General features: G+C 36.1%; 1 protein-coding gene across 1 annotated transcript in view; it reads right to left on the reverse strand.

The window, feature by feature from the left end:
* The window catches only part of DLGAP5 (DLG associated protein 5), a 39,393-nt gene that overhangs the window by 16,972 nt on the left and 10,174 nt on the right, over window positions 1–12,247 (reverse strand). Inside the window, exons 5-12 of the mRNA XM_072838658.1 lie at window positions 11,909–11,993; window positions 11,677–11,799; window positions 10,661–10,731; window positions 7,692–7,963; window positions 6,724–6,851; window positions 6,249–6,375; window positions 3,628–3,713; window positions 2,727–2,887 (exon numbers count right to left, since the gene is read on the reverse strand). Coding sequence (XP_072694759.1) covers window positions 2,727–2,887; window positions 3,628–3,713; window positions 6,249–6,375; window positions 6,724–6,851; window positions 7,692–7,963; window positions 10,661–10,731; window positions 11,677–11,799; window positions 11,909–11,993 — 1,053 coding nt within the window. The remainder of the gene's footprint in view (window positions 1–2,726; window positions 2,888–3,627; window positions 3,714–6,248; window positions 6,376–6,723; window positions 6,852–7,691; window positions 7,964–10,660; window positions 10,732–11,676; window positions 11,800–11,908; window positions 11,994–12,247) is intronic.

Below are 12,247 nucleotides of genomic sequence, written 5' to 3' on the forward strand. Positions count from 1 at the left end.
TATCAGCCAAAGTTGGGAAATGAATATCAATAGATGATAAATGTAAACAATATAAACACATCAAAAACCTTCAAATCTATCAATTACTACTACTAAAAAACACAAAATTAATTGGTCACTACTGAAAGATGGTAGTGAGCCAACTCATTATTATGAAAACTGGTAAATATACAAGAAAACCAGTCATAAATCAACACTTACATCATCATGACTACCTAAACACTAATCACATCTGGGCTGTATAGGAATGGAAATTGTTTTCTTCACTTCTTTACTGAATCATTGTTTTTGCTTTTCATTTGCTTAGTTTTTATGTATCTATCATCAATTCATCTCTAAAGTCTGCATACATCTATTAAACACAATTTAAAAAGCAAACAAAGCAGGTACTGTATTTAGCTAAGCTTTGCAGAGACCAATCTCACAGAGCAATGCATCCTCCTGCTCCAATCTCAACTACTGCTTCCTAACTGCACACCTCACATCACCTCATGTCTCCTCAGCCCCAACTCCCTTAGCCCACTCTTGAGGATCAGTCCCACCTCCACCTGATTCTTGGTTTATTCCTTTACTTTTATGAGATACATTCTTACTTGGTTTCCTAAGAAAGAAAACTTGGGAGGTAAAATTTGAGACTTTCGGTGTCTTTTAAAGAGTACCTTTTCACTCTCACATGTAATTGGCTGGGTACAAGCCTCCAAGTTGGAAGTTATTTTCCCTCAGAAATTTGAGGGCATTTTTCTCTCAGCTTTCAGTGTTTCTGTTGAGAAATCCAAGGCTATTTTGATTCTTGACCTTTTGTGTAAAACTTGTTTTTTCACCCTGGAAGCTTCTAGATTTTTCTTTTCTTTTCCTTTTTTTTTTTTTTTTTTAAAGATTCTATTTATTTATTCATGAGAGACACACGAGAGAGGCAGAGACACAGGCAGAGGCAGAAGAAGGCTCCATGCAGGGAGCCCAATGTGGGACTCAATCCCAGGACCCCGGGATCACACCGCTGAGCCACCCAGGTGTCCCTAGATTTTTCTCTTCATCCCCAAAGTAGTACAATCATATTTAATCATGTGCATTGCTGTGGGTCTACTCTGACCCATGAAGCTGGGCACTCAATGGGCTCCTTCAATCTGGTCCTCCAGTTCCGGGGGAAAATTTAAACTATTTCATTGATCAATTCCTCTTCATTATCTTTTCTATTCTCTTTTTCTAGAATTCCTATTATTTGGATGTTATACCTTCTAGGCTGGTCCACTTTATCTTCTTATCTGTTTCTTAGCTTATTCAGTCTCTCCTATTTTACTTCTCCCCCATATTATGGAAGATCTTAACTTTACAATCTACGTTTCTATTGGACCTTGTATTTCTAATCTCATAGTTTTTATCTTCAAAGAGTATTTTTTTGTTGGTCTCAAACAGTTCTTTTCTTAATAGCTGTTCTTATTTGGCAGATGAGAAATTAACACTCGAGTCTCTTTGAGAATATTAACACTCGCATTAATAGTTCTTGGGACGCTTGTGTGGCTCAGCGGTTGAGCATCTGCCTTCAGCTCAGGGTGCGATTCGGGAGTTCTGGGATCGAGTCCCACATGTCTCTGCGTCTTTCATGAATAAATAAAATCTTTAAAAAAATAAATAAATAAAAGTTGTTTTCTCCTTTATTATCCTCATTTCCTCCATCCAAAAAGCTTTCTTCCCAGGTTTGCTTTGACTTTTTGCCTCCCTCCACCTCTCCCAGGTTTAAGGCTTTCCTCAAACATCTAATGATTATTGACTATTGACTACTGGTTCCTTTATAAGTATTTTATATGTTCATCTCTAAAATAAGATCAAAAAAGTAAAAGTATCATCTCCTCCCATACCTTTTTTGATCTCCCTAGTGATTCCCTCTATCATAGCACTTTGTACATTAGAGTAGAATTATATGTTGTGTCTGACTCACTAATAAGCTACGAACTTCTCTGGGAGAGATAATGTGCCTTGGTTTTAAATTTCTGGTACAATGCCAGGCACATAGTAAGAACTCAGTAACTGCTAGATGATCTGAACTAGTAAAGACTAACTTTGTTCATTTTTCTCAAATGTAGAGTCATTATAGTCTATGCAACAGTTGAATATAATCTCAATTTCCAAACCATATAGAAATCATCCTGATAACATGGAGAAGAAGTGGATATCAGTTATAAAATTTAGACAGTGCTGGGGGCACCTGAGTGACTCAGTCGGTTAAGCGTCCAACTCTTCGGCTCAGGTCATGATCTCAGGGTTGTGAGATCAAGCCCCATGACAGGTTCCATGCTCAGTGAGGAGTCTGCTTGAGATTCTTCTCCCTCTACCCATGCTCCCCCACCCCCCAATGCTCTCTCTCTAAAATAAATAAATCAGGGACGCCTGGGTGTCTCAGAGGTTAGACGTCTGCCTTCGGCTCGGGGCATGATCCTGGAGACCCGGGATCGAGTCCCGCATTTGGCTTCCTGCATGGACCCTGCTTCTCCCTCTGCCTGTCTCTGCCTTTCTCTCTGTCTCTCATGAATAAATAAATAAAATCTTAAAAAAAAAATAAAAAAGTATTTAAAATTTAGATAGTGCTTTACAGTTTTAATATCTAATATCTCGTTTAGTATTACAGGTACCTAAAAATCAGCTTTCATTATTCATAATTTATTTTTGTTAACTTCATTTTCAAAAAGACTATCTCAGAGTGAATACACTGAAAATGCTTGACCACATACCTGAAAACTAACCATATCCCAAAATCCATCCAGATCTGTACAGGTAGTCTCCTTTTCACCGCGCTTATATTCACAATTGTCCACCAGCCCTTCAAACTGCTTGAACCTTTCTTTCATAAGGAGTCTTGTTTGCCCAACAGCTGTACGAATAAGATCTTTAGCTAAAGGAAATATGAGGTTTTTTAAAAGTTAAAGGACAAAACTGGACTTTTATTGCCAGCCCCCAGCTGATAAGAAGACCTCACCATAAATATCCTAGGGCTTAAAGAATCAAATTCTTACCTTAATGCAAAACAAAAAAATACCATTACAAAATTTTGTTTTACAAACATTGAGCTTTCACTATCTGCTTTAATTCCTGCTATAAATTAGTATTCATTCTCATACATATTGCTGCACAAACAGCAGCACTCTACCTCTCCTTGTGTTTAATAAGATTTCAACTGCAAACAACTCATCACACATCAGTATCTATAAAGGACTTCACATTGACAATACACAAATGATTCTTTTCTAAACAGCTTCTCAGATAAGAAAGATTAAGGAACTTTTCTGAAAATCTGTTCCATATTGATTCAGGTAATATTCATTCAGAAAAATATTTTTGTTTAATTAGATAATACCAGTTACAGATGTCACTCGTGTCAATTTAATAATAGGCAAATGTCTAATTTTCAGGAAAAACAATCAATATTCTCATTACTTAAACTTTTAAGTCATGTGCCATCTTAGCACAGAGATACTAGCAAACGTATGTTGAGATATGAAAAATTCTTGCTGCTTTAAATAACAATGTAACCATTCAGTTGGACAATTCTAGATCTTTATGTTTTAGATAAATATAACTATAACCATATTTTAAAAACCAAAACTAAAACAAAAAATATAAATGTTCCCTCACCATCATCTGGAATGTCCAATTCAAGCTTCCTGTCCCACTCAAGGCAGTGCGAAGTTAATTTCTCAGTTTCTAACCGAAGACTATTTCTAAAATTATGACATACATTTCAGTTTTACAAATGCTTCTCATACTAATATCTAAGTATTAGCATTATGACACACATAATATTAGGAAGGTATAAAAGCTAGGTACAATGTTAATTTTTTAGAGTTGATGCTGATTTTATGTACGGTGATACATTAAAAGCCATAAATACAAGTCAATACCCTATGTTTCTCTTTTTACATCTAAAACTTACACAAATGACTAATACCAAGAGCCCACTTTTCATGCTAATATTTCCAATTTCTTCCATTCTTATTTTTTAGAGACTTTACAGAATCAGATATTCCCTACTTCTCTTGTTATTAGTTCTGCTCTTGTCCATGGAACTAACATCAACCCAACTCTCAAGAGTAAGTTTGAAGCTAAAAACTCTAACTATGGAATTACAGTGACAGAGCCTTACAGATTTTCTATAATTATTATGCTTTGCTTGTCACTCCAAAGGCAATGGTTCTCAACAGAGGTCTAATTTTGTTCCCTAGGACACATTTGACAATGTCTAGAGACATTTCTGTGTCATGAACTAGAGGAGTGCTACTGGCCAGGGATGTTACCAAACAACCTACAATGCAGAAGGATGGTCCACACAATTACTTTGTCTAAGAGGTCAATAGCGCCAAGGTTAAGAAATGCTGGCCCAAAGTAAATGTAATCGGTTTCTTTAGAGAAAGCATCCTCATAGGAGAAACAGGATAATTGTTTCTTAGAAGAAAATTTTAGCTTTTTATATCTAGTGGCATGACAGAGGATGACTTAAGTTATGAGAAATGAGACCTGGTTTAGATCTGACATTATTTATTTGGGTAAATTGCTTATTATCGCAATGTCTCATAGTTGAGAACATAACAGATTAGCTAATCTCTAAAATCTTTTACAATTCTAAAATTTCATGCTTTAAAAATAATTGAAGTGGCTTTCAAACATATAAAGATACTCGCTCATAATACAATAAATATTAAGACTATAGGCAAGATAGTATTCTTATCTACTTTATTGGCAAAGCTCAAAAAAAATGTTAAAATTGTATTGGAAAAGGTATGAAAATATTCTTAATACATTCACTCAAAAATAATAGCATGGGGGAACCTGGGTGGCTCAGTCAGTTAAGCGTCCAACTTTTGATTTTGGCTCAGGTCAGGATCTCAGGGTTGTGACATGAGCCCTGACTGAGGCACCCAGTGTGGATTCTCTCTTTCCCTCTGCCTCCTGCTCACACACACTCTTTCTCTCTCTCAAAAATAAACAAAATGTACATAAACGTGTATGTGTGCATGCCTGCACGTGGACTATAATTTGGAAAATGTGAATACTGACTGGATATTTTATGACATTAATTATTATGATTATGTTAACAATAAGTATTATGGTTAATAGGAGTCTAACTTTGAAAAATACCTACAGAAATACTTATGGATAAAGTGATATGATTACCTGGGATTTTCTTAAAATATCCTGAGTCAGAAGTATATGCGAATAAATATGAAATGAGATTGACCATGAATGATGGGTATATGGGGGTTCAGTGTATAAGTCCCTGCACTTTCATATATGTTTTAAATTTTCCACAATAAAAAGCTTAAAAAAAAAAAAAAGAATAGCAGCATGTAATTATTTCCTATGTGATATGGAATGTTGGGACCTTTCTCCAAATACAGTCCTCTGATTTGTTTCCAAGGCCTTAGGTGACATGGTTGAAGTTCCCCAAACAGGATGTTAATTTTTACTCTTCACCATTAGAGAAAAGTAATCCTATCTCATGATTAAGTAGGCCAAAGAGCTCCTACCATCTTCCACTATACTTCCTTGTAAAATAAAGGTTAATTTGGCTTCTTTCTGGGGGGAAAAAAAGGTATGAGAAAACAGAAACTCCCTATACCTTGTTGAAGGGAATGTAAATTGAGGCCATTACATATTTTCACATGAGACAACTGGAAAGTACACAAGGTTGTTCTTTGCAGTCTTGAGTGAGTTAGTAAAAGACCAAACTCAATGTAGATAGCCAGCAACAGCAATTTACTACTAAATAAATTGTGGCACATCCACATAATTGGATACTATATGGTCACTAAACACACACACCCACATACCCACACATAAACAAAAAAAACATGAAAAAGCTCTAAGTATTAAAATGGAATGTCTCCCACATTGAACATTAAATGAAAACAGAATAGTGAGCTACTGTTTGTATAAAAAAAGAAAAAAATATGTTTGTCTACATGTTATCTATCTCTCTGAAAGTTTTCACAAAACATGAATTAACACTTGCCTCCATGGAAGGTTTGAACTGTGGGGCTGGGAGACAATTGAGAAAGGGCTTCTTGCTTGTACCTTTTTCTATCTTTCAAATGAGAAACCACATAAATGAAAGTACTAGCTACTGAAAAATAATTAAATTTTTAAAAAATCACCCAGAGTCTAATTCATCTATTATATTAAGGTTAAAATAGTTTAACTTTGGTTTTAAATATCTACACATTAATACAGAATCTTACACTAGGAACAAATGGACAAACCTGAAATACAGCACATCATGGTGGGGCTGAGATATCTGATCTTCAATTATTTCAAGTGATGGGACTTCTTTTATTGTAAGGCCATTTGAATTTTTAGTAGTAGTCTCATCTTTATTTAAGACATGTTCTACAAAGAAAACACCACATATAACTTTCAAAGCAGCAATTTTTAAAATGACATCCCCTACAAAAGACAAATTTTAAAAATCCTTCCATTCTTTCATTGTTGAATTTAACATTTTATTTCTGCTTCAATGATTTCATTCACCACATCTCCTCTAAAGTGTTTCAATAATTTAATCCCTTCCAATTTACATTTATTTCCTGCCTTTTTTCAGTCTGCATTCCTCATTCCAACTCTGTCCAGATATCTTTCCCCAGGTTTCCCATCTCTTCTGACCCTGTGGGGCTGTGAACAGAACCCTGATAAATCACAATCCAGAAGGCAAGTAAAAATTTAATTAAAATACCATACCTTTATTCCAAACTGTTAAAGAACCCAAAGGACATTTTAGTTTATCTGAATCTTGATGTATCATCTTTGCAGAGTAAGTTTTACATTCTTGGGTCAAAATTTCTTTTGTCACTTCTTGAGTCTTATCACTAAAAACAATAGCAAAAAAGATACTTCATGAAGTATGAACCCTATACATATAACTGAAGGATTTCAAAATTACATTGCTTTTTAAAAATCTGGGATAAAACAGAAATTTTATTATTTTTAAGTTTAATCTCTATACCCAATGTGGGGCTCGAACTCATGACCCCAAGATCAAGAGATGCATGCTCTTCTGACTGAGCCAGTCAGTGCCCTAGAAATATGTCCATTTTAAAAACAACATATCTATGCTGGAGCAGAAAAATGTAAGCACCTATGCAGTGGGGATGTCCATCTTTACTAATCGTTCATGTGATCTAAAGATTTTGACGATCTCTTAATGGAATAAACATTTAATAGTCTTGCTGTTGCTGAACAGTTTCTAGTAAATTTGCCACAGCCAGTCTGCAAAAGAATCTTGTCTTTTAAAGATTCCATATGATCCCTACCCATACACTCCTCCCTCTACTTTGCAAGTTAATCATTTTTGCCTTTAGAAGTAATTTTTCTAAATACTCAGCAAAAAAACCACAAACACCCATATCTGAGCTACAGTATTATAGCAATTTCTTTCTAAAAATTTATTTCTAAGTGTTACAATAAAGTCACTTACTAAAAGCAATATAACACAAATTGTACTATGAAAATAATGTTAATAACGCACAGGAACTATTAAAACTGTCAGATGGATTATTGCAGCCTTCTGAATTTTTTTTTAAAAACCAAATTTTCATGATTTGTAGTTAAATTAAATAAATAAGAACTTTAAATACACAGGCCAAATCTAAGAAAGATATTTGTTACTCATCTTAGCAAGGAATTCATTATTAACATTATATTCTTACACTTCTGTTTTTAAAGGGGTCCACGTATAACTGGGTGTCAAGAAAGCATTGGCACTTCTGGGAGTCATAGGTTTTACTTGATAGGTCTTCAGACCATCCAGTGGCTGAAACACAAAATCTTGAGGTGCAAAGGAATTCTTCCCTTTTGTTTTTGCAGTATTCTTAGGTAAATTCTCCATTTTTGGTAAGACTCCATCTGGATCCATTCCATTTGTTGCACCGATTTGTAAATCCAAAGTATTATCTTCACTATCGACTTTAAAAGAAACGACCTAGTCATGAGTAAACAGAATAGAGTGAGAATTCCTTTTCTGGGGATATATTCGACCAATTTTACAGGCCTGAAAATGTGGAAGTTGATATATATGTCCCATGTACGTAAAGAGACAAAATCAAATACAATGAAATGTATACAAGGAACTAGAAGACCAGCTACACTAAATCATTGCTATGATCCAGAAGGAGAGAGAACCAATCCTCAGAGGAATAAGTAACATGTTTTAGGTGTTACAACAAATTAAAATACATGAAAACTAAGGTGGAGGGACACCTCACCTTAGTTTAGCATCTCAGTGGTTTAGCATCTGCCTTCGGCCTAGGGCGTGATCCTGGAGTCCCAGGATGGAGTCCCACGTCAGGTTCTCTGCGTGGACCCTGCTTCTCCCTCTGCCTGTGTCTCTGCCTCTCCCTCTCTCTCTCTCTGTGTCTCTCATGAATAAATAAATAAAATGTTAAAAAAAAAAAAAAAAGCAGAAAAAACTAAGGTGGAAAAATTTACTCACCTAATACAGATCTCTTTTTACTTAGATTATGCTGATAATTACAATAGTTTCAGAATCAGAAATCCAATGTTTATTAGATACCACTACTGTCATGTCCAAAATCCTTTTTGTAAATAATCTTGGATTATTAAAACATTTCTTTTTTTTTAAAGATTTTATTTATTTATTCATGACAGACAAAGAGAAAGAGAAAGGCAGAGATACTGGCAGAGGGAGAAGCAGGCTCCATGCATGCAGGGAGCCCAACGCGGGACTCGATCCCGGGTCTCCAGGATCACACCCCAAGCCAAAGGCAGCGCTACACCGCTGATCCACCGGGGCTGCCCATAATCTTGGATTATTATAAATAACCACCATATGAACAAAATTATTTTTCAATGTTAGTGAAAAGTGAAGCATATTTTCTCAAGTTAATTTAATTACTTGGTTTTTTTTCACTTGCGATATAATTAACATATAACATTAGTTTTAAGTGTATAACATGATTCAGTATTTGTATATATTGTGAAATGATCACAATAAGTCTAGTTAACAACCATCACCATATAAATAGAATTTTTTTCTTGTGATGAGAACTTTTAAGATTTACTCTTTTAGCAACTCTCAAATATGCAATACAGTATTGCTAATTATAGTCACTACATGATATATTACAGCCCCAGGACTTATTTATTTTGTAATTGGAAGTTGGTACCTGTTGGCCCCCCACAGCCATTTCACACATTCATTCATTCATTTATTTAAGATTCTATTTATTTATTCATGAGAGAGACACAGAGAGAGAGAGGCAGAGACACAAACAGAGGGACAAGCAGGCTCCATGCAGTGAGCCCCACGTGGGACTTGATCCCGGGTCTCAGGATCAAGCCCTGGACTGAAGGGGGCGCTAAACCGCTGAACCACCGGGGCTGCCCTCACATACTCATTTACACGTAATTTTTAATTTTTTTTTTAATTTTTATTTATTTATGATAGTTACAGAGAGAGAGAGAGGCAGAGACACAGGCAGAGGGAGAAGCAGGCTCCATGCACCGGGAGCCCGATGTGGGATTCGATCCCGGGTCTCCAGGATCGCGCCCTGGGCCAAAGGCAGGCGCCAAACCGCTGCGCCACCCAGGGATCCCTACACGTAATTTTTATAAGTCTCTGTTTGGATTTTCAATGAGATATAAACAGAAACCAGAGTATTTCAACCTGGACAAGAATTTAAGGGTGACACTGTCCCTGAGGCCAACATAGCAGGGAAAGTAAAAACCTAGCATTAATCCTCAAGGAGGAAATCAATCTTAAGGGAAGAACTATGAGAGCCAGCTGCTTGCTTATGACGATTTATCCTATACTGCCTTCCTTGGAGGAGATAGGTTTGATTTTTAGTAAAAACTAGCCAGGTTTCTTACACTTTGGAAAAACGTATTTTTAAGGTTAAGGAATTATAATGTGAATCATAAGCCAAGGAATTGGACCCTCAAATTGGTGACTTTTTTTTAAAGACTCTACTAGGCCCTATGCTAAATGCCATTAGAAATGTTAGGTTATTTCATACTTTTTTTTAAAAAAGATTTTATTTATTTATTTGAGAGAGAGACAGCATGAGCACGAGGGGCAGAGGGTGAGAGAGAATCTCAAGCAGACTCCATGCTGAAGGTGAAGCCTGATGTGGGGGCTCAATCCCAGGACGCTGAGAGCATGACCTGAGCTGAAACCAAGAGTCAAATGCTTAGCTGACTGCACCACCCAGGCTCCCCTAGGTTATTTCATTCTTAAAACTGCTTTAAGTATTGCATGTTAGAGATGGGAAAACAAACTTACAACTTGCCCAAGGTTATCTGGCTAATTGGAAGCAGATAATTCATGCCTAAATGAATCCAAAGTCAATACATTTTGCCCTACTCCATCTTATCTCTTAAGTAAATTCCCATGTGAAGACTCCTGTTGGCTGTGTTATTGTATTTCTCTATCTCTCGTTAACCAAATTATGCTTTCTCTAGCTATAAAGCTCTGAGGATATAATACCTGAAAGACAACAACAACAATAAATCCTCTTGATGCTTCTTTATGGCTCAAGGGGTTTTAACACATATGTAGCTTAACCCCTCTTGAAGTAGTTCTGTATTACGCTTAATTTCAACTTTATGAAAGTAGCAGTGAGATTTTCAAAGTGTCCAGAAATAGATGTTTATACTCTACCTTATCAGGTTTTGTTTCTGTCTTTTTGGTAGGTCTTCTTTGATTTGGTCTCTGTCTTTCCATTTCATGATCTAAAAAGTGAAATAAGATGATCATTTTGACTAGATAGAAAATGCTGCTTTACAGGTACGAGGTAATTTGGAAAAGGAAAAAAGGCAAAAATAGGAATGTATATCTTAAAGCATTTTTTGATTAAAAGTCATATTATAAAAACATGAAATTTCCTGCCAAGTATAAGCCATCTGTTTTCAAAACAAAAGCACGATGTTAAGGTATTTTACTTTTTGCCTCTGGTTATCAGATACAGAAAATTAGGAAAATAAAGTAGAGCACAAAAATGACCAAATCTTTAAAAATAATCCAAGATCACATTACTCAGTAATAATTACTATTGACACTTTAGAGTATGTTTTTCCAGTTTATTCATTTTTTTTAAAAGATTTTATGTATTTATTCATGAGACACACAGAGGCAGAGACATAGGCAGAGGGAGAAGCAAGCTCCCTGTGGGGAGCCTGAGGTGGAACTCGATCCCAGGACCCTGGGATCACTACCTGAGCTAAAGGCAGACACTCAACCACTGAGCCACCCAGGCACCCCTCCCTCCAGTTTTATTCTATGTTCACATATTCACATACATATTTTAGGATTGTGATCATACTGTTCAGAATTTGATCTGTTATTCTTTGCTCAATACATCATGTGCTTTTACAACATTATCCTGAAATGTTTACACTGTATTCCACCAACTGGATGGCTGGATGGGCTGTAATTTATTTGGGTGATCAATTTTTCTCTTTGAAGTGCTCCTCACACCAATTCAGGTACTTCCACCTTTGAGCATCCACTGTGTGCTAACTGGATGTTGAGGCATGGAATCTACCCCTAGGAACTGGAATCTCCCATTTCCTTGTTTCTTGCTCAGAGTCATACGTGATGATTTTTAATATTGAACACAAAAAACCTCAAAGACCAAAACATTCTAGATCAGTCACTGGTCAAGAAATAATTCTTACCATTAGTAGCTCTTATGATTGGCTTTCCTGCTGTAGTAGAGGAGACTGTTCTGGCAATCTGCTTTGCTGCTTGAGTGGCCGATCGAGTCAGTCTCACTGATGTGGTCATTACAGGCTGTACAACTGTGGGAGAAAGAATCAAATCAAATGCTTTTTGTAATTATTAAATTACTGTTGTGGCAACACCAGAGCTTATAATGAATATACTTTATAATAATGGCTAAATTCCTACCTTTTTCCTCTTTGTCCAACACTTTTCTTTCAGAAGTTTGTCTTTGACCAGGTTGGATTGCTTGAACATCACTTCCATTATTAATCTATATAAAAGATTAGGTGGTATGTGATTTAATTGCATACTGCATCAAATCACCACTCAGGGGAGCAGTTTTCAAGTCATTTTATTCATTCAAGGTACAAAGACTCCCACTACCATATTTCTGCCACCCCTACTTTCTTCCAAGCTGTGGTAGAGTGAGACCGAGAGAAGGAAGGAGCAGATCCCTTCTCCCAGGAGCCACTTAGAAAAGGTGGAGATGGGAGGTGGGGAGACATCACAAAAATAGCAACGGAT

Source organism: Canis lupus, chromosome 9, assembly GCF_048164855.1.
Source record: "Canis lupus baileyi chromosome 9, mCanLup2.hap1, whole genome shotgun sequence".
NCBI classification, from domain to species: domain Eukaryota; kingdom Metazoa; phylum Chordata; class Mammalia; order Carnivora; family Canidae; genus Canis; species Canis lupus.